Below are 24,400 nucleotides of genomic sequence, written 5' to 3' on the forward strand. Positions count from 1 at the left end.
TATATGTAAATATGTATGCTTCAATAAAATAAATTTATATAGTGTTCACAATTGCATGAAATTATGTATTTTTACGATTATATTGTAATGTCGGAATTTGTATTTTACGTTAAATAATCGATTCTAGAGTAGTTTGTATCACACAATATAAATGATTAATGTTCAATATATTAAATGCTAAAAAATGTGTTTTGATATTTTTTATTTACAAAACTTCTAGACAGAATAAGACTAATTTGTAGAATATTGGTTATAGAAACATAAATATTTGCTGTTGCACAATAAAAAGTATATTTAAAAATAAAAACTAGCAATTTATAATAAGCGTGAATATTATCAAAGCAATCCATAGTCTTCTGCATATACCAAGTTTTCCAAAAGTAACGGAACCCTCCCCCTATCTCAGAATTTATATATTATAGGGAAAAATGACCCGAACAAAAGGTTTAAGGTTTATAAAGTTTTGTTTTTTGTGACCTCAAATTTGACCTTGACCTCGACCTTGAAAGTCATTTGGAGGTTAACTTGAGTTTTTTAAATGGGAACCCTTATTTTTTATTGCACTGTTTTTTTTCTATCAATTAATTTGAACAACTTTTGTCTAAAACATTTTTTTATTTACCTAATATTTTTTGAGATATTTGAGGAAAACTTGAAAACTTTTTCAACATTTAACTTACGATATCTCGCTAACTATTCGTCGGAAAAAGAAGTGATACTAGACTTTCTTGCTTTATTTAGTCTCAAGAATATATTACATTGTTATATATTGTTACAACATATATTGTTACAATAGCGCCCTGAGTTTTGTTAACTTACTGACTTTTGGAAATTTCAAGATTATCAAAATAACAAAAATCAGGGTATTATTGTAACAATATATTCTTGAGACTAAATCAAGCAAGAAAGTCTGATACCATTTTTTTTTCCGACAAATAGCGAGATATCGTAAGTTAAATATTGAGAAAGTTATCAAGTATTCCTCAAATATCTCAAAAAATATTAAGCAAATAAAAAAATGTTTTAGACAAAAGTTGTTCAAATTAATTGGTAGAAAAAAAGTGTAATAAAAAATAGGGGTTCCCATTTAAAAAACGCAAGTTGATCTTCAAATGACCTTTAAGGTCGAAGTCAAGGTCAAATTTGAGGTCACAAAAAATACAACTTCATGAACCATACAATTTTTGGTCGGGTCATTTTTCCCTATAATACATAAATTCTGAGATACGGGGGGGGGGTCCGTTACTTTTGGAAAACTTGGTACACTAGAATATGGATTAGATTTCATTTTCCCGAAAAGTGAAGGGGATAATATTGGTACGAACCATAGACTTACAGGGATAGACTGCGCTTCCTTATGGGCGCGCTGAAGACAACATTAGAGGACAGAGATATTGCGTGAGTGAGGCTCTCTCTCTTGCTCTGTGTTAGAAGAGGGGAGAAAAGGACATAAAAGATAACGTTGTACTGCTCATACAACTCTCCTACTCTCCTTCACCTCTTCGGCTTCCCCCACCAAAACACATGTTAGACAGAGACACACTCACTCAGCTATCGATCCTCTCACTTTAATGTTTTCTTCAAGTCCTCTCATTGGACGCGCAGTCTATCTCTAATAAGTCTGTGGTACATACATACATACATATTTTTATTTAAATGTGCATAAATATCGCTACATGTTTCTAAGCGTTTGCATTCATAATAAATGCTCAAATTGCTGGCCATTAACAGTCTGACAATGTACCAGCCTAATGTTAAAATTTGAAATAGAGTTTTCGCATACAAAAATGAAAATAGCAATATCGACTGTGCACCTTTTACACACACACACACACACACACACACACACACACACACACACACACACACACACACACACACACACACACACACACACACACACGCGCGCGCGCACGCACGCACGCACGCACGCACGCACGCACACACACACACGCACGCACACGCACACACATACACGAAAGAGGTGTAGATCCGACCATGCAACCTCCACGCGGTACACTTTGAGTAATACTAATGCCGGCGGTACTGCAACTTTTAAGTCTTGTAACTCGAAAAATACCTAACGAAAAAATATTTAATTAGAGTGTTTTGGAAAGCCCTCGAGATAAGCTACAAGAATATGTAATGAAAGATAGGGGGTTTATTAAGAATTTGTACATTACAACGTACATTAAATTTGTACATACAATGTACATTAAAAAATGTTAAACAGTACATATGAGAGAAAAAAAAGGAAGAACTCTTATTTGCAACTCTTTCCCGAAAAAATCTAGTCCATCCTTTATATTTTAATATGGGTTTTCAATCAAATATTTTAAGGAGACTTTTTTAACAATGTTTATATGTAAAAATGGGTAAATATGCACATAAAGTCATCTTTCCAGACAGCACATGATCTCTTGGGGACGTCTTATGGACGTCCTGAGGATGAAAAACGTCCCCAGGACGTCTTTAAGACGTACTCTGGACGTCCTCTGGACATCTGTGCTGTTAGGGTTCTTCAAAAGTCCTTGCCCTTGACATATGTTGTTAAAGACATGTTCCCGAATGTTATGCAGAAGTTGCCGTCGTCGCTCATTGTTTATTAAAAAGTTATTAATAAAAGAAATTGAATGGAATATATGTAATTTTTGAACAACGTGCACATATTTTTATTGAATAAGTTATAAAAGAAGGAACTATAATAACAAAATAAATTAATATAAAAAATGTTAAAATTAATAAACAAATGGTACATAATATATATTAATCTGGCGCAATATAAATAATATTAACTGTTATCTAATATGATATCTTCGATAGGATATTTGTGACACGATAGTAAAAAATGTATTAATATGTTCATTGTGTGGAAAACGACGTTTAAACAAAAACTGGGCTAAGTAATATATGTAAACGACAGATATACTCGTATAGTATAGTGGAATAGTAGTTCGAATATCACGCTAAATTCTTTCAATGTTTTCGTTCCAAATTCGTTCAATGTTATAACAATTTATATTTGGATTAACAAAGTTTACACAGTGATTAACAGTACAACGTGTGTAATTATTTTTACCAATATTATTATAAGTTACTGTATATTATAGACAACAGTCACTGTATATTATAGATCCAAGAGCAATATGACGTTTCATTTCATTTAACAAAGTTTTAGCAGTTCGATCTTTTACGGGAACAAATATACGATCATTGGCCGAGTTCAGCAGAAACAGCTGCTTACTAATCGCTTAGTAATTATCATTTCTGATTGGTTCATTCCCCTGGATTTGTTAAAGATCTAAAAGAATACTCCAATCATAAATAATAATTACTAAGCGCTTAGTAAGCAGCTTTTTCTGCTGAACGCGGCCATTGTCGCGTTCGTAACCACCGAATACCCATTGACCATGTAAAATATGACCTCGATTATACTTTCTTTTATCAATTTTGGCTTCATCAATTTCAATAATTTTTCCATGTCCACCCAATATGTTATGATCCTTACCTACTGGGATAATAACTATAAAGAAAATGATATATATAAAAAAGCATAAGGTTATTTTTTTTATATGGAGAAATCGAAGAACATTCTCATTTCAGAATTATTTATAAATAATAAATTACACTTATCTTTCTACAGAAATTAGTCCAATCTACAACACTATGAGCATTCATGTTTAACTCATTTTGTAAAAATATTTGTCTTGGTGAAGGAAATATTAAAAAGTAACCCTTAAAGTGACAGGCTTTTTGTAATCCTAAATGATAACGAGAGAACCATGAAAGGTACTTACTGCTTTTCATGGTAGAAGTTACACTTTCTCTTTTACATTTACGACCACTGATTATTTCATAATAAATGTGCATATATTTAAATATATGTTTTGTATTACATGGAATTGTAAAATGTTTCACATTGTGGACATTTAATTTCTTTGTGAATGACTTTTCTCGCAGAGATAATTCAGTAACTGGTCAAAATTGTAAGTAAAATAAATAACTTCATGTAGCAACATATTGATCAGTTTTTAGTTTACAGATAACTAAACTAAATAGATAGCTAAACTGTGATTGAACGCACTAAGAAGTGAGATAAATACATCAAAACAAATAATTAAGCTTTTGTATAGACGACAGTTTAGAGGATGTTTGAAATAGAACAATACTCTCGTACACATAGAATGTGCCAAACAGAACAGAAATAATTTCTATCACATTTTAATAAAAACTAACAAACTAGTCAACATATTATTTCAACTTAAAAGAACATTATAATATAAGCAGTTTAAACTGGTATTTAAATCTTTCGCCTTACTAAATTGATGAGTCATATACTAAAAATGAACATTTTTGAAAAATCAGTAAAGGCCCCTATGCAAGATTTGCATTTTAAATAATATATTTATAAAAATATATTTTCATATATCTTGCAATACATCTAAAACCAAATTTAAATCATATTTTAAATTATGTAAAATATAATTTTGTATAGAGGTCTATGCTATTCTCTCGAAAATCTTCATTTTTAGTATATCATTTTAGAATTATCAGTTTAGTAAAGTAAAAAATATACAAAAAAATGAAAATAATAATTTGCACTTGTTATATGCAAAAGTATTATAGTATGAGCCCAAAATATTATATTAAATAGTTAATACTATTTGTACTGTGTTGGATTAATAAATATTATGTATTTGTTTATTAATTTTGATATATTTCTTTATATTAATTTATTATATGTTATTATACTTTTTTCTTTTATAACTTAATCAATAAAAATATGTGCATATTGTTCGAAAATTATATATATTTCATTCAACTTCGTTTGTTAATAATTTTAATAAACAATGAGCGACAGCTATAACTTTTTGTATAACACTCAGGAACTTGTCCTTAACAATACATGTCAAGGGCAAGGACTTTTTAAGAGATTGACCTTATGTGCATGATTTCATATTTATAGTAATATTATTTGTAGTCAATTATTTATAGTCATATATGATTTTTTTTCTAGGTATCTAATATCGATTTAATACAAAGTACTATTATATATCCAATATATGAGACGCATCAAATATCATAGCCTTTGAGGTTTATACTATGGTATCAAAAACAAACAAAACTGTTGTACAAAATTAGATACTTTACAAATATTAGTAAAGGATTTTTCTATATTTAGAGAAACAGTTATTTATTATTTTCATATTTATTGTATACTATATAATGAGACTTCTTTATTGATACATAATCTTTTAGCTTTGTGGAAAATATGATGTAACAATCTTATATTTATGTAACATTCATGATACATACAATTTTTGTGAAATGGAAAATATTTTATTATATTTCACTGCCACAATAAACTGAAAAACAGATATATTGTTATATATTTTATTACTCATACAAAATATTTTGTTCAGAAAACAAACTTTTTGCATAGTCATACAATTTTAAAAACTACTTACTTCATAAAAGTTAACTTCGGCATGCCTGGATCTGCACCTTTACTGAAACCTGAAAAACGAAACGTTACAATATTAAACTCAAATTTATACTTATATCGTGTACAAAGCATACCGATTTCATTTGTCTAAGAAAAACTAACCTAAATAAAGAACAGCAGGAATAAAACCCCATTGAAATACAAATTTGCTCATATTTAATACAATAGCTATTCTTTGCTTTGTAGCTGGATTTAAACTCATTCTGAAACGTGTACTTTTCGCGTGCGTTTGTCACTACCACTATTTTGTTCTAGCAGAGAGAAACTATGGGTATCAGTGTTGCTAAATGCAATATATTGCGACGCTACAGCGCATGCGTGAGAGACGTAGGAGCTCTACGAAAGCATACACCAATGACGGCAATAAAACGCATCGCAGGGTCCATACAGTGATGACAAGTCGGGAATTTTTCCTATATGAGAGCCGTTGTGCGTATGCGTGAGCATGATGTCAGACTCGTTTGTTCGTTCATTCGGTATATAGCTTTAGGTAGTAAGGTGTATGTACGGTCGCGGACATAAAGGTTGTCACTTTTTTTTTAATGACTTTCGGGACGCATCCCGACTTGAGAAAGATGAGAGCTGCTGCTCCGCCTGCGGAGCACGCCTGCGCAGTAACTCACACGAAAGGCTAGAAATGAAATATACGTGGTATGACAAGTATGTCAACAATCATTGCGTTTAGCGAAGAAAACCGCTCAATGAGCGATTAGTGACTATTGGTCCTTACTGTTAGATCCTTACATTCAGACCAATAACGTTGACAAATTATTCAACAGTTGCTCAACCGTTGAGTGTCGTAAACGCACCCAATTCTTACATTTTGAAAAATTAGCAGCGGAAGGATAGATATATAGTGCAAGTCATTCAAATGGGAATGCGTTTTTTGCAAGATATTGAACAGGTATGTATATTAAATTTTAAGTGAAATCGTATTTATTTAGTCACTAATCGTTCACTGAGCGGTTTTCTCCGCTGAACGCAATGATTGTTGGCATACTTATGTCATACCACGTATATTTCATTTCTCGCCTTTCGTTGTGAGTTACTGCGTAGGCGTGCTCCGCAGGCGGAGCAGCAGCTCTCATCTTTCTCGAGTCGGAATGCGTCCCGAAAGTCATTAAAAAAAAAAGTGACAACCTTTATGTCCGCGACCGTACGTACCAATTACTGAAAAAAAACTGACAGCCAACATATAAAAATCAAGATTATACACAGGCGTACAACACACGACCCACACGACAACGTCTCCCAACTTGGGATTGAGTGCGTACCTTAATCTTTCTATTTACGACCGTATTTCTTTTGTTAAATGAGTGGTGATGTATCATATAATCGATAATTTTGCACGTCATATTGTGAGGTATGCATCATGCATGTAAAATCGAGGATATCGTGATTTTCATAATTTTGTATAACGAAATTTAAATATATCTAATTTATAACTTTGAATATGGCGGATGATATTTCATGTGAAATTATTCTGGACCGATTAGCGAGTTACGGTAAACTTGACTTTCTATATAGTGCAATCAATATACATGAAACACATGGTATCATAATATATTATTGCATAATAATTATATATCTCAACAATTTAATGATGTCGATATATCTTTTTGATGAGAATTAATTAAGAATACTCTGAGTATTATTGAAAAATTGTAATTATTGATAAAGTAAATTCAGGTTTGGAATGGGGAACAAAACAATTTAAATCAGCCTGTCCTCCTAAAATAAAGAGACAAAAGAGAAGATGCATCAAGTCAAAATTAGAAGAGTCTGCAGAAGACATTGATATTAATCAGCCATGCACGGCAAAACAATCGTATATAGCCCCTAGTCAAATTTGTCCCAAAACAATATCATGTTGTTATATAAAAATGCAGGTACAATAAATAATAAGATACATTGATATATTATGAATATATCAGATAGGATTATTTTGATTATATTGTGCAGGATCCTTATGCTCTCCCTTGTTGCGAACCAGAAAAACTAAAATTGCCCCCATGTCCTCCTAAATGCCATCTCCGACAACTACAAAAACCGACTTGTTCTTGCGATCTCTGCAAAAAAAATGTTGGTAGTCGCATGTGTTGTCCTGACAGACACTCTCTCGCGATGTAGCCCCGAATTTTGTGTATAAATGGTTAGTTTACATCGATCATCTAATACACGTACCAACAAATAACTTTTTATTAAATTATCTTAATTTTGGTGAAGTATGTGAACAACATTGTATTTAATTAATATAATACGTTTTCTTGAAGACTTGTACTAAAGTAAATATTATACCAGATTAGTATGCCGTTGTTTACATGCATTGTTGATATTAATAGAGTCATTAGTTATTATGTATATTAAATGACCGATATAAACTAAGTCAATGACGACTTCTATGTGAAAAAAGTACGTAAAACATTTATTTACAGTTATTTCATTATGCAATTATTTCATACGGTTATTTCATTATGCAATTAGTTTTGCTGATATATCTTTTAAGATTAAAAATCATGTAAAATATGATGAGAGAACAATGCGTTTTTCTTCTTCATTACTATTTCATTTTTCTGCCCTATTTCCTTTTTTCTTTCTCCCTTTTTTTCTCTTGATATTTTTCTGTTTATCTATTTGAATTTTCTTCTGCTACAATGAAAGAAAAATTGTTAACTTCGTTAAAAATTGTACTACTTTTTAATGTCTATAACACTTTTGTTGTTTTAATAAGTAGTAACAGTAATAGTAATATACAGGGTGTCCCATTTTAATGTCTCATCCCAAATAACTCTTCAGTATTGAAGTTACAAGGAAAATAATTTGAATAAAAGTTGTAGGGATTTAAGTGAGCTACCTTATGATGACCTTGACTTCGACCTTGACCTATATTTTCAAGGTCATTTGAAGGTCAACTTGCGTTTTTTAAATGGGAACCCTTATTTTTATTACACCGTTTTTTTTACTAGTTAATTTGAACAACTTTTGTCGAAAATATTTTTTTATTTGTCTAATATTTTTTGAGGAAAACTTGATAACTTTTTCAATATTTAACTTACGATATCTCGCTAACTATTTGTCGGAAGAAAAAGTGGTACTAGACTTTCTTGCTTTATTTAGTCTCAAGAATATATTGTTACAATAGCGCCTTGAGTTTTGTTAACTTACTGATTTTTTGGAAATTTCAAAATCATCAAATTAACAAAAATCAGGGCGCTATTATAACAATATATTTTTGAGACTAAATAAAGCAAGAAAGTCTAGTACCACTTTTTCTTCCGACAAATAATTAGTGAGATATCGTAAGTTAAATATTGAAAAGGTTATCAAGTTTTCCTCAAATATCTCAAAAAATATGAGACAAATAAAAAAATATTTTAGACAAAAGTTGTTCAAATTAATTGGTAGAAAAAAACAGTGTAATAAAAAATAGGGATTCCCATTTAAAAAACGCAAGTTGACCTTCAAATGACCTTGAAAATAGAGGTCAAGGTCAAAGTCAAGATCATCATAAGGTAGCTCACTTAAATCCCTACAACTTTTATTCAAATCATTTTCCTTGAAATTTCTGAAGTTGAAATACTGAAGAGTTATTTGGGGTGGGACATTAAAATGGGACACCCTGTATACATGAAGTTATTATAAATAATACTCAATAGTAGACATCAAATAGTAGTATTGATATAATTTCCTTATTCAATAATGTAAATGTTACGAGCAATATATGTTGTATTACATTTACATTGATGAATAGAGAAAATTATAACCATGATGCAATGTGACTCTCTATGTTTACTGGGAATGTTTATCGCAGTAGCACTTATTACAAACTGAGTTTTTTGAAAATAATTATTTCATTAAGTAATTATAGTCATAAACGTCAAGTATTTTTTTTTCTTAGAGAGTTGTTAATCGATTATAAATCGATATTTTTCGAAGCGATTTGGTTTTACAGTTGGTGATAATTTTTGCGGCTTCAAAATAAAAAAATTATTGATAAATTTATGCAACAGATATGTTTTACTATAAATATTATGAAAATACTTGCTGATTAGACTAACGATATCTTCTGTTGCTTTCTAATAAGGTCTCTAATAAAATCTCTTGTTTTTGTTCCAGATATCTACAGATAATAATCAGATATCTACGGATAATTTCGTTAGATATATATATTCTATGGAAGCAAAATATTCTTAAGCAAATTATATCCATATATAAATATTTTTAATTCGACTTTTATTCTGATTAGACAAATATGTTCCCATGTTTAGTGTATTTCATAAATGTAATATAGAATAATTTTATTCTATATTACATACAAAATTTCTTTTTTAGATATTTATTACAACAAAATAATATTTCATTCATTTAAATTAATTTTTAGAAAATATACTATTAAATTTTTTTAGGTTGTTTGATAAATATAGAATTTTTGAATATACATTTTATTTCAAAATCACATACACATATACACATACACAAAGCTATAATGTACTAAACATTTAATTAAAGAATAAATAATATCTAGACTGATTTTTCCGTTCGTTATAATCATAGACATAGTTAAGAGACACTCGGGTCGTGTCTTGCAAAATTATAGTTCACGCACAGCAACGGCGAAGCGGACCGTATATACGCGATGCGTCTAGTTGGAAAGCATCGCCGATATCGGATTTCAATAACGGCTGAATGAGTTAATTTCATATTAGACTTAGCAGATAGCTTGAGGTCAAATTATATGATGAAAGTATTTTTATTTTTGCTCTATCCTATCCTAGGAGCAGAGATATTAAGATGCATAGTTTCAATATGAAAATTTTTAAGTAAATAAGAAACGTCGTCGTCGTCAGAGTTGTCCGTTTCAGATTTCTAACACAAGATAATATTAGTAGAACTTGCAATCGATAACGCGCGAAAAGTATGTACGCTTGCAGTCGATAACACGCGAAAAGTGTGTATGATCGCGGACATAAAGGTTGTCACTCTTTTTTTAATGACTTTCGGGACGCATCCCGACTCGAGAAAGATAAGAGCTGCTGCTCCGCCTGCGGAGTACGCCTGCGCAGTAACTCATAACGAAAGGCGAGAAATGAAATATACGTGGTATGACATAAATATGTCAACAATCATTGGCCGCATTTAGTAGAACAAAGTGATCAGTGAGCGCTTAGTGATTATTGTCTGTGATTGGAGCATTCTTTTAGATTCTTCATAGACCCAGAAGTATTTATCAATCAGGAGCGAGAATCACTAAGCGCTCACTGATCACTTTGTTCTGCTGAACGCAGCCAGTGGTTGCGTTCAGAAAACAAAGCGCTTACTGAGCGCTTAGTAACTATTGGTCCTTACTGTTAGATCCTTACATTCAGACCAATAACGCTGACGAATTACTCAACCGTTGTGTAACCGTTGTGTTTTCTGAACACAACCATTGCGTTTAGCGGAGAAAACCGCTCAATGAGCGATTAGTGACTATTGGTCCTTACTGTTAGATCCTTACATTCAGACCAATAACGTTGGCAAATTATTCAACAGTTGCTCAACCGTTGAGTGTCGTGAACGCACCCAATTCTTACATTTTGAAAAATCAGCAGCGGAGGGATAGATACATAGTGCAAGTCATTCAAATGGGAATTCGTCTTTTGCAAGATATTGGACAGGTATGTGTATTAAATTTTAAGTGAAATCGTATTTATTTAGTCACTAATCGCTCACTGAGCGGAGAAAACCGTCAATCGAGTAGGTATACACAGACTTGATATACATTCAAGATACCAAGTAATCTTATCAGTGAGCAAACTCTCAACTCTTTTGACAGTGAACAGTCGTGTGTAAAACGTTCGGCTGAAGAGTGTGTATATCGAAAATCCTGTTATTTTTAAAGTAAGTATATATTTTTAATAAAAATCGATACTTTCTTTGTGTATAAATAATATATTTTTGTTGTGATATTATTTTATATTTATTTCCATAATTAAAGAGAAAAATGATATAAAAAACAGAACAATTTTATAAATTCAAAAGATTTATAATAAAATAAACTTACGATAACTCAATACTAAATTAAATCAAGTAGATTATATTAAAACTATAACTAATTATCAGATGTCTATTAGAGTTATAATTGTGTCATAAAGTAATATTTAGTTGCTTCCTCCAGTAATAGCAAAACCTTAATAGGACCTTAAGAGGACCAATTCAGTGCCTTTTTGAGATAAAATTTCGATCATAAATTGTTATTTATACAGTGCATTTATTTAATAAAATTTTCGATTGGAATATCAAGAACGTTTGAAAAATGACTGTGATATTTTCGTTTTTAGTCATTTTTGAATTATGTTTCCATTTGGTAAAGTTGTTGTAAAGCGATCGATTTAATTATTATGCAAATTATTAATCGCATTAAAACTAGATAAATAATCATTTAACTCGATGTAATTAGTTTAACGATATTTAACCCTTTGCACTCGGAGCCATCTCGCAGGTTACTTACCAGCAGCTCGGCGGCACCTTTTTAGCAAAATGTGCAAACAAGAATCACGTCATATTAAATAGTGTAGCTTTGAAACAAAGTATCGCTTTCTTTAAGTGTTGACATTAGAGAAGTGTTCATACCACTGTGAGTCCCCTGAAAAGGAACATCCGAGTAGTTTGCTAGACTTACAATGTCCCCTCAGAGGAGACATCCGAGTGCAAAGAGTTAATATTTCTTATTATCTTATAGATTCTGCGATAAAACTCGAATCACTTTTATCGATTGATGTGATAGTGTATACTATATATTATGTATACAGGATGTCCCATTTAAAAAACTTCGATAACACAGCCAGACAAAGAAAAAAAAGATATATCGCGATGAATTCTATACATCCCGAAGTCATCCTTGCAACACCGAAATAGACCCGGTTGTTCCAAGTGAAAGGTAAGTTGACTAACAATTAAATCATATGCCTATCTTTGTTTTTCGTTCGAAATAAACAAAGACAGACATATGATTTAATTGTTCGTTAACTTACTTTTCGGTTAAAACAATCGGGCCATAGAGAAATAAATTTCATAATGGTTTGAACATGTTTCGATGCAGTTTGAAATGCAGCCTATATCTAATGAGAAAACTACTTTTTCCGAAACGTATTCTTATGCTAAATCATCGGTTGCATTCCAAAGCAGCAAGAACAAAATGCCCACACCGTTGTGAAATGTAATATACAAAATATATACTGGATAATATAATAATAATATGTGTGTGTATCTGTATGTATAAAAAAGTTTACTTATTATTTGAGAAACGTGTAATACAATGTTTGTTTGTGTTGCATATAACGAATAAGATATATCACATGTTCTACAATATATATAACTATCACATAATATATAGTCTATTTCTTAAAAATTTTTTTTAAATAAAAATAATTTTTTAAAATAAAAAAAAACGTATCATAAAAATATAAAATATTTAGTAAATATTAGACTATTAAGATATTAAGTGATTCATCTAAGTATTACACATTATTATAAAAGACTATAAGACATAAATAATATATAGACTAACTTCTTTTTGTATTCTTTGTGCTTTCTGGATATCAATTGTTCAGACATAAATAATACATGTTAAATATCTAAGGTAAATGTCCCAATGATTGAACTAATAACAAAACTCGATCAATTTTATATTTTTATTAATAAGTAACTAATAGGATTACTAAAAAGATTAATGTTTATATAAAACTTTAGTTTATTAGCTATTGAAAAATAATAGCAAAAGAAATAATCAATAGTTATACAGGGTGTCCCATTTAACCTGACAAATCGTAATATCTGGAAAACTACATGTCGGATAAAAAAAAGTGGGTAATGAAATTTGTTCGTCTCGAAGGGGGACATCTAATGATATCAAACTCGACCTCCTACCCCACTCCGGGGGGATGGGGATGGGGGGCAACTTTCAAATTTTAAATGGGAATCCCCATTTTTTTATTACAGATTCGGATTCTACGCCACAAAATACGTAAGTTTCGTCCGAAACTTTTTTTTTTATTCGTGATAGATGGCGCTGTAATCGCAAAAAATTAGAATTTCTGCAATTCTCCAAAAATGATCATTGGATTGAAAAATAAAAAAATACCTGTTCAACATTTTTAAAAATATTTTTAAAAAACATAATAACAGTTATTCCCCCCATCCTCTCGGGGTAGGGTGGGTGGTAACGTTCAAATCTCAAATGAGAACCCACATTTTTCATTGCAGAATTAGATTTTACGTGAAGTTTTTATGGAAACAATTTTTTTCATTCGTGATAGATAGCGTTGAATTTTTCCGAGAAACTACTTTTAGCGTTACCCAGGAACAACGACGAGGACGTAGTAGCTTTCTGTTCCCTTCGGGGTGCTTGTTTTAGGTGAGTCACCTAAAACAAGCACCCCGATGGTGAGAGGCAAGGGGACTCACCTAAAACAAGCACCCCGAAGGGAACAGAAAGCTACTACGTCCTCGTCGTTGTTCCTGGGTAACGCTAAAAGTAGTTTCTCGGAAAAATTCAACGCTATCTATCACGAATGAAAAAAATTGTTTCCATAAAAACTTCACGTAAAATCTAATTCTGCAATGAAAAATGTGGGTTCTCATTTGAGATTTGAACGTTACCACCCCCCTACCCCGAGAGGATGGGGGGAATAACTGTTATTATGTTTTTTAAAAATATTTTTAAAAATGTTGAACAGGTATTTTTTTATTTTCAATCCAATGATCATTTTTGGAGAATTGCAGAAATTCTAATTTTTTGCGATTACAGCGCCATCTATCACGAATAAAAAAAAAAGTTTCGGACGAAACTTACGTATTTTGTGGCGTAGAATCCGAATCTGTAATAAAAAAATGGGGATTCCCATTTAAGATTTGAAAGTTGCCCCCCATCCCCATCCCCCCGGAGTGGGGTAGGAGGTCGAGTTTGATATCATTAGATGTCCCCCTTCGAGACGAACAAATTTCATTACCCACTTTTTTTTATCCGACATGTAGTTTTCCAGATATTACGATTTGTCAAGTTAAATGGGAACCCTGTATACTGTAATTTTAATGAAATATTAGATAATGTCATTTGTACTAGTAATTGTACAGAGAGTAGTCATGTCTTAATTATTGAATAGTACAGACCCAATAATAGAATGTACAATTATATTAATAATTTTGATATAAAGAAAATAAAAAAAAAATTGGTATAAATCCTTCATACCAAGTCCAGAATGACCACACCTTTAGCCTTTAAAAGGTATTTATCTCTTTGAATCTATTATACTAGGTGCGTAACTAAGTTTCCGGGTTTCACACATGGATGGCGCTAACGACAGATGTAGTCGACATACATGTCTGAAGTTGTGTTTCTTTTTATAGCTTGGACATCTGTTAACAATAAACAGTCGTAATACTAACACATATCGCAACGCAAAAATATTTTTTCTAATGAAGATGTCGAGTTTTATGCCAAATAAACAGCATTTGCGGGAAGCTTTGCTTTTCTGCTTTAACTTGAAAAAAAGTGCAGCTGAAGCACGTCGTTTGCTTGAGGAGGCCTACGGCGAACATGCACCAACGAGAACTACCTGTGAAGATTGGTTTAAACGCTTTAGAAGTGGCGATTTCGACACTGAGGACAAGGAGCGCTTCGGAAGACCAAAAACAATTGAGGATGCCGATCTGCAAGCGTTATTGGTTGAAGATGATACTCAAACACAAGATCAACTTGCGGATGCATTAAACATGACTCGCCAAGGTATTTCCAAACGTTTACAAGCCATGGGAAAAATTCAAAAGGAAGGAAAATGGATGCCGCATGAGTTGACTGAAAGACAGATGGAAAATCGAAGAGCCATTTCCGAAATTTTGCTTTTGCGGCATGAAAGAGTTTCCTGCATCGAATTGTTATTGGCGATGAGAAGTGGATATATTTCGAGAATCCCAAACACAAAATGTGGCTTTTACCTGGCGAAGCATCAACATCGACGGCACGGCCAAATCGCTTCGAAAAGAAGACAATACTCTGCGTTTGGTGGGACCAGAAAGGAATCGTGTACTATGAGCTGCTGAAACCGGGTGAAACCGTCAACGAGCATCGCTACCGACAACAACTGATCAATTTGAACCATGCATTGCTCGAAAGACGGCCAGAATGGGACACGAGACACGAACGAGTGATATTGCAGCACAATAACGTTCCGTGCTATCGCATTTCCATCATCCAGGACACCATCAAAACGCTGAAATGGGATCTGCTACCACACCCGCCGTATTCGCCAGACCTGGCCCCTTCCGATTATCACTTGTTCCGGTCGATGGCGCATGGCTTGGCTGGGCAACACTTGGCCAATTTCGAAGAAGTGCAAAATTGGTTGGATGAATGGTTTCGGTCCAAGGACGCGTCGTTTTATCGTCGCGGTATTCATGTATTGCCAGAAAGATGGCAAAAATGTGTAGCTAGCGAGGGACGATACTTTCAATAAACCATTTTTTGTATTCCTCTTGAAATTTTCCATTCTTCATTGATCAAAAAAACCCGGAAACTTAGTTGCGCACTTAGTAAGAATATGAACAGTGTCAAGCAACTGATTTTTGGTTACTAGAAAGCCTCGTTGCCAGGGTTGCCAGGTCTCCGGTTTTCACCCGGAGTCTCCGGGCCTGGCAGACAATCCCCGGGTCTCCGGGCCAAGCGTTCGCTGGGAGATGTCCCCCCCGCTCGCATTCGTATGCCCATCTACACCGTCCTCCTAGGATGCTACACTGTACACTGCCTACTCATTGGACCAATCGCAGCAAGGCAGCAGGCAGGCAGTCTACTTTTATTCTGTTTCCCCGGTTTTTTTTTTTTTTTTTTTTTTTAAGAAGGTACCTCCGGGCGAAGATCCCGTCAGACCTGGCAACCCTGCTCGTTGCACAAGATATATTATCCACTCTTGCCCAATATATATTATCCACTTTTGCCCAAGATATATTATCCACAATTGCAATGTTTTCTTCTTTACTTAAATAAGTAATTGGATCTATTGAATCTTCCAAAAGAATTTTATTTTGTGTTGTTTAAGATATTCTAAACTCTATGTCGCTTGTCTATATGCTCATTCCTTCCCTAATTACCTCTACAGCATCGTTAAGAGTAGTTTGCGAATAGTTCTTTTTCTTTTTTTCCTTCCCCATAATAAACTAAAGTTGACAATAAATCAAATAAAATGTTAAATTAGCATAATAAAAGGTTATGTTTTAGGTTAATACTTTATCTCCATGTTGTCACTATAATATTGTTATTATATACCTAAAAAAATATTCAATTTAAATATAAAAACTCACAGTTAAAAAATAAAAATTCTTTCTCCTTATAAGCCTGAATTATTCACAATCTATCACAATTTGTTTAATCAATGGGACATGAATGTAAGTGACATGTATACCGATAACTGAATACGTGTTTAATCAATGGGTCATTATAATTTCGACTGTATCGGTAATTGAATATCAATATATTTATATTTAAAAAAAAACTTTTAGGTAAAATGATATTTTTAAATGTATTATTTGATAGCTTAAAACTATAAAAAGCATTATGTGTTTATAATATAAATAAATATGAGTAGAATTTTCAAAAACAAATTGAAAATATAAACATCATATCTTGTTTAAGATGGTAAGAAACTAAATGAAAATATGACTATTTCTGTTATATTCAAAATAAACAATTTTTCTACGATGATTTACAGTCAAATTATATATTTTTATAATTTACTTCTATATCTATCATAAAAAATGTTAAACATTCTTTTTAGTTTATTATTTTGTTCCATTTATTGATAAATATTTTAATAAACAAAAATATATTTTAATACTTCAATTATTGGGATATGTTCAAGCACTGGGACGTTTACCTTAATTAATAAAAACAAAAACTAATTACTGTATGAAATGGATCACAATATCAAATAAATATTGCACCATAAAAAAACAATGTATCCCATGTTCCTCAGTAAACATCAACTAACACACTAGAACATCCTGCAGATTATGTGAATATCTTGTGTAATTTGTGGTTAATGCACATGTCCTCAAGTACTCCTATGAATAACTTTTTCATTTGGATCATAATAGGATTATTTTGATCAAATTAGGATATACTTTGGAGATTTAATGCTATGTGGGCTTGCATCTTTGAAAATTGTATTGCATCTTTGAAAATTGTAATAATTGCATGGCCTGTAAGATTATTCTGTTGCTTAGTGTACAAACCGCAGTTTTTTTTACTAATAAATATTTTTATAAACTGATAGTTCGAAATCTTCATTTAAATATTTTTTATTGTTTTTATCACATATTGAACAGTACTGCAATATATATATTCATTTTTACACATATTTCTCTCTCTCTCTCTCTCTCTCCTCTCTCTCCTCCCTTTCTCTCTCTCCTCTCTCTCTCTCCTCTCTCTCTCTCTCTCCCCTCTCTCTCTCTCCTCTCTCTCTCTCTCCCCTCTCTCTCTCCTCTCTCTCTCCCCTCTCTCTCTCTCTCTCTCCTCTCTCTCCTCTCTCTCTCTCTCCTCTCTCTCTCTCTCCTCTCTCTCTCTCTCTCTCTCTCTCTCTCTCTCTCTCCTCTCTCTCTCTCCTCTCTCTCTCTCTACTGTGTAAAGTTTTTTATAATTCTGTATAATTCATACAATATAAACATTTCAGAAAAAAATAAACTTTTTGTCGATACAGTTTTTAATAATAGTTTTCTGCTAAACTGTTGCAGAAATTATTCTTTTAACTCAATTGTCGTAACTAACTCCATAACTGTATTGAACGTCACATGTTTATGTTTCTAACTGAAACACTTGTCCACTTATTTAAACATATGCGTTTCTATTACTTGTTTTATTTATTCAATGATGTCACTCTCTTTTTCTCTGTCTCTTTTTCCTTCCCTCTTAATGAATGGTTCCAGACATTCATAGAACTTTTGTCCCAAGACCATTTTCCGTTTAATGACGTCACATTTTGTATGACAATGCTCGACCTAGCGTTCTGCTATCTACTGAAATCAGCTGAAAATTTATCAGCTGATCAGCTGAAAATTTATAGTATATGTGACACAAACTATATATTTTCAGTACTGGCAATAAATATCGGAACATAGTTCAAAATATCAACTTGCAACTTATGACTAATCAAATTCGTGATTAAGTCGATCACTGAATTTTGTGAGTCAATTTATACTGGTATGAATGGTGGTATGAATGGTGGAAGACGGTGAATGGTGTCGTGTCTTTTCCTGGCTTTCGTAGTGGTTCAGTTGTGGTTATTGTAACTGAAGGCCGGTCCAAAATAGGTTGCAATTACCCAGTTGCGAGTTGCGAAGGATGGCAACTACTAGTTACAAAGTGCTATTTCGAGTTGTAAGATACAATTGCGATTGCCTGTTGTCGTCGCCAAGAGGTTAAAAGTTGGTCAACTCTCTTTTAGCAACCGCAATTGTTTTACGACCGAAAATAACACTTTGTAACTAATAGTTGCCATTCTTCACAACTAACAATTGGGTGTTTGCAACCTATTCTGGACCGGGCTTAAAAATATTCATTGGACATTTTATAGCTAAAGAACATTATATTGCACACTAGTCTTTTATTGGCAACATATTATCTATAACATCTTTTTAGATAATGCATAGCCAATAAAATGTTTTCGTGTAACAGCGTTTCTTACTGGAAAATGGCCATTATTTTTAGTTTGTAACAGCCTTGGTGAATTCTTATATTTAGTTGGAGTATATTTTTAGATATAAAAGAATATACCAATTGGAATCAGAAGAAATCACTAAATACGATGTTACTAAACCGAATTAAGGCCATATCCCGTTGCAGGCTTAGTTGCAGTTGATGTTAACATTTAATGAATTAAGCCAGCGGCACATGGTGCTTGTTTTCGTGCTGGATTGCTTGCTGGATGAAAATATTGCGTTATGATTGGTACATTTCCGAAGATGGATGGAAATGTACCAATCAGAACGCAGTATTTTCATCCAGCAAGCAATCCAGCACGAAAACAAGCATCGTGTGCCGCTGGCTTAAGTACCAGATGGTGCGACAGTGAGTGTCAGATACGTAATTTAATGGACTAGAAAAATAATTTATCTATCAGTTTAACGGTGCTCGAGTGCGAGGAACTATCAGAAGTTGTTAAACGCTAAAAGTTTGCCAAATTTATTAGTGTTGTTGATTAGGTGAGTAGATATATAAATTCTCATTATTTATTAAAATACCTGCTGATACTAAAATCATATAATATTAAAAAATCTATCAAAAAATTATTATTATGTTAGACAAAGATAAAGATACAACAATCATTCAGGTATCACGAACTACACGAACAATAAATACATAATAGATATTTAAATAGATACATAAACAATAACGATACCTTGTTCTGAAATTGATTTGATCTGAATTGACTTTATAGTTTAAGTTTGTAATTTGTAACTGCTATTGTGCAACAATAGTGTACGGTGCGCACTCTTGCGATTTTAGTTCAAATATAAATCATGCATGATTCAATCATATTTGTGAAATGACCCGTTATGGGTAATGTCAGCGTTTAATATGTCGGACGTAGAGATTAGGATCTCTCATATAATAAAAATTCTTATTAAGATCTGTGGAAATTTTTTATTCATTATCTTAATTAGCATTTTCGATAAATTTTTCATATGTCTAATGATCTCAACAATTATTCCTCCGACATGGACAACAAATTTTATTTGCTGGAAGGCTATAGATGAACAATATTTTTTGTCCTTGAAAATATTTTGAACACAATTCTAATAGAAATTTACTAACATCAGTTAGTAAACTAAATGACGAAATGGTAGCGAACAAGTCTGTCGAAAGCATTGATGAAAGATTGATGATAAACACCAAATTAGGTTAGCAGTCAATTGCGAGCAGGTGTGTTGAATATATTGACTATTTGATGCCAAAAATGTAATAGAACTATTGATAAGTCAAATTGGCAACAGAAAATAAACAGATGCCTCAAAAGTAGTTTATAAATTTACTTCTGTTGTTTTTTATAATCCGTTAAACTAGTAATTTATACATTTTAACTAATCATTTTTCTTTTTTCTTTTTAGTTATAAAATATTAGATACTTTTTCTTTTATATTTACTTTCCTTACTTTCTTTTCTTATAATTATTTTTATTTGGTATAATATTAAATTATTAAATTATATTAAATTGTTTATGTAATATATTACTTTATAAATAATTATTGAATTATTATTTTTTAAGAAACATTAAATATATATTAAAAGATATATAATGATATAGTATTTATGCACCAAAGTGTAATTGCCATCAATATTATACAGAGTAAGCTCGATAAAATAATATTGATGGCAATTACATTCTTTGTTGCATATATATTCACCACATTTTTCTTGAGAAGGTAGAATTTAAAAATTTTAACTAAAAATGTTTTAAACAAAAGTTATATGGTTTTAAAAGAAACGTTTGATGATAACACTTATTTGATCTTCAGTGACTTTGGTAAAATTATGAAGATTATTTTCAATTTCTTTAATAAGATTATATGTTGGTTTAAATAAGTTGCTTTCTCTAATTATTCTGCATACTGTAAAAGCAAAAAAAGTAAAAATATTGAAGCAAATTGACCGAAAAATTAATATTTTACGGAATATTTTACATTATGTCCTTATATTTTTTAGCACACAATATTAAATATTTAACAAATTATTCATATTTTCCAACCTTCGAGTAAAGTTGTCGAGTAATGAATCATTTATGAGATATTTTATATCTTATATCATGATATTGAAAAGTATCATGATATAATATAAAATAACTCAGAAAGAGTATTTACTTTTTGTTTATCTTATTTTAATATATTTATATATTGAAAAATAATATTATTACTTATCAGTTCAACTGATCAAAATTATCTCAGCAAACACAATATAACATGTAATATACGTGTTAGTTCTAATTTCCTACATACACGTTATATTATAGTTATATTATTGAGTAGAAAATTATAACTAACAGGTATATTACATGTTACATTATGTTGCATGTAACATGCTATTTCAATATGAAAGTTAGTTAAAACCTATAGCTCAGACTGATCCTCAAATAAAATCAGAGTCAAAATTTTAAAATTCAAAATGGCGGATTCAATATGGCGACTTCAAATGGTTAACTTTGTTATGATATTATGGATATGTATCAAACTTGGTATATATGTTTTTTTGATCATAGATGACAAATACAGAGTCGAAATTAAAAAATTTTAAATGGTAGATCCAATATGGCAACTTCCAATATGGCAAATGGTTAACTTTGATATGATATGATTTGATTATGGATTTTGATTTCAGAAATCTGATAACAAATTCGTGATCAGCGACCCTAAAGACCTCTACTTAATAACATAATACTCGAATGAAAACCCAAAAAACAGCAAGAAAATCGAGTGTTTTATACCTGAAAAACGTAATAAAATGAAATAAAAAAGGTGGCATCAGAGTGCCGTTGTATTTCAAAGAGTTAAGTGACCTTGTCAAAATCAGGTTAAGGTCATTAATGTTTTTTTGAATGGAAATCCCTATTTTTTATTACATATTCTTGTAGCTTATCTCGAGAGTTTTCCAAAACACTATAATAAAGTTACGTTTCATTGAGTACTTTCCGAGTTATAAGGCTTGAAAGTTAAGGCAAGACCGATCACTGATCCTGCCGACTAAGGCAAGACCAATCACTGAAATAAAAAATAAATAATAATAATAATTAATAATAATAATAATAATAATAATTTATTTATATCATTTATCATTGTTCCCGCAAATGCTTTTTTTTGTATAAAACTTCTTCAATGACATCTTCAATGTAATAAAAAATGGTGTTCTTTGCACTCCGATCTAATGTCACACACTGATTATTAAAGCGTATTGACAGTACTTTCATACACACCAACGGTAACTTTCGGCCATGTTGAAATAGCATAACAACTGACCTCTATTAGTCAACAGCGAGAATTAATTAAAGCACCTAATATACGTAACTGAATTAACTACCGTCGGTAATGCTAAATTATGTGATAAAAAGTTGTTACACCAACTCGTATATACCCTGTATATCGTTTTTATACATCAGATAACCCAAAAAGTTGGTGTTGTTTTAATATATCTAAAACTCTAAATAATTAATTTCCGTAAGTATTATACACCGGTAAATTCTCTATTAAATAAACTTTTATTTAAGCATATATAATTATACTTTTAATTGAAAGTGTGCGCATGTGCAGTTTGACAAAATTTAGAAACAGAACAAACTTTCTTGGTTATTTAATATATCAATTAATATATCAATAAAATATGTTCTTTAGTTCTGCTGAAGTTAATTGTCATGCCTTCAAATTCTTTTCGTTAACATTTTTTTAATAAATAATGAGCGACGGCCAAAACCTTTTAAATATTATTAAAAAATATTTTAAATGTTGTTCAAAGCGGTGACCTTGACAACATGTGATAAGATTAAGATTATTGGAAATTGATATGAAGTTTTACTGTCGCATAAATAACTGAAAGAAATGACCATCTGTATTCATTGCGAAACAGACGTTTGCACATGCGCGACCTTGACTTACGCCTTGACAACCATGTATCTGCGTCTTTCGTGTCGCTCACTTATCTCTCTCTTTCTCTTATTTGCTTTCCAATTAAATACGTAATTTGTTATTTCTGTCGGCGTAACAGATGCGGAAAGTAGAAGATGTTGCGTCTTCCACAGAAAGGATCTGGAAATGCCGATCACGGATGCGCGATATTAAATTTAGACTTTAGAGAAGCAGTATATATATATACACATGCATATATTATTCTTATTACTATATATTACTTAGACACACTGTTATTTTTTAACTCTTCTTCTCCCCTCTCTCTTTCTTTCTTTTCCCCTCTTCATTCTTAAAATATTTCATTTCATTTTATTCGTTTTTACGGACGCAGCTTTAATGCAAAATTAGAAGACTATATAACGTCTTAAATTATTTAATATAATTCGTAGAATAACCGGTTTCTCTTTCTTCCCTATCTCTCTTCCTGCCCTCTCTCTCTTTTTCTCCCCTCTCTCTCTCTCTCCCTCCCTCCCTCTCTCTCTCTCTCTTTTTCTCTCTCTCTCTCTCTCTCTCTCTCTCTCTCTCTCTCTCTCTCGTAGTATATTTCTGGACGACCTTTCCTCTTGATTTTCCTGAAAAAAATCTAAATTCTTTTTAAATGACGCTGTTGATAATCGTGGCTATATTAAAAAATATTCAAATGCCATAGTGTTGTATATTTACTGTTCTACACAATGCGTTGAAATAGCAACTCAAGAATTGTTATTCTACTAATCAATGCATGAATAAGGTCCAATACGATTTCTAATAAACGTGGAACGGATTGAATTAATGCTCCACATTTTATTAGTACTGTCAAAAAAAATGTCTAAGTATTCTTGAATAATTATTCTCTTATCATTGTAATACAAATTCTATAAATCACTTGTATGTTATTTAATAATATCGCACTTGGTACATTCAAATCGATTATGGTCAAATATTTATCATTTTTCTTCCTTGACGATTTCTCCAAGCTTTGTTCAATTTTATCCTCTAATGCATTTGATGTTGTGTTTTTTATGACGAACGCACCAGACTATTCAGTACATAGACACGTGAGTCTATCTGAAATGCAAATAGAATACATCTGCATAAATACCATTGATCTATATTCGCGAAAATTGAAGAGATAGGAAAGTGTTACAGGGTTTCTCATTAAGAGATTTCACTTTAAATTAATAAAACGAACATTCGTTTTTAAAAAAGTTGTGATAT

General features: G+C 31.6%; 2 protein-coding genes across 3 annotated transcripts in view; one reads left to right on the plus strand and one right to left on the minus strand.

Moving 5' to 3' along the window:
• Nucleotides 1-5,190: 5,190 nt before the first annotated feature.
• Nucleotides 5,191-5,911, minus strand: Tom7 (translocase of outer membrane 7). Its single transcript, XM_011151459.3, has 3 exons — nt 5,609-5,911; nt 5,469-5,517; nt 5,191-5,366 (listed from the first exon to the last, which is right to left on the minus strand). The coding sequence occupies exons 1-3, from the start codon at nt 5,706-5,708 to the stop codon at nt 5,351-5,353; spliced, it is 165 nt and encodes a 54-aa protein (XP_011149761.1). The 5' UTR covers nt 5,709-5,911; the 3' UTR covers nt 5,191-5,350.
• Nucleotides 5,912-11,365: 5,454 nt separating this feature from the next.
• The window catches only part of LOC105189389 (antichymotrypsin-2), a 77,707-nt gene continuing 64,672 nt past the window's right edge, over nt 11,366-24,400 (plus strand). Inside the window, exon 1 of one of the 2 annotated variants that reach the window (XM_011151454.2) lies at nt 11,366-11,386. The gene's annotated coding sequence lies outside the window, so the exon portion shown is untranslated. Of the gene's footprint in view, nt 11,387-19,560; nt 19,736-24,400 lie in introns of those variants that run through there. The other variant, XM_011151453.3, reaches the window with a different exon arrangement.

The sequence above is a fragment of the Harpegnathos saltator genome, unplaced genomic scaffold (assembly GCF_003227715.2).
Source record: "Harpegnathos saltator strain DR-91 unplaced genomic scaffold, Hsal_v8.6 scaffold155, whole genome shotgun sequence".
Classification (NCBI taxonomy): domain Eukaryota; kingdom Metazoa; phylum Arthropoda; class Insecta; order Hymenoptera; family Formicidae; genus Harpegnathos; species Harpegnathos saltator.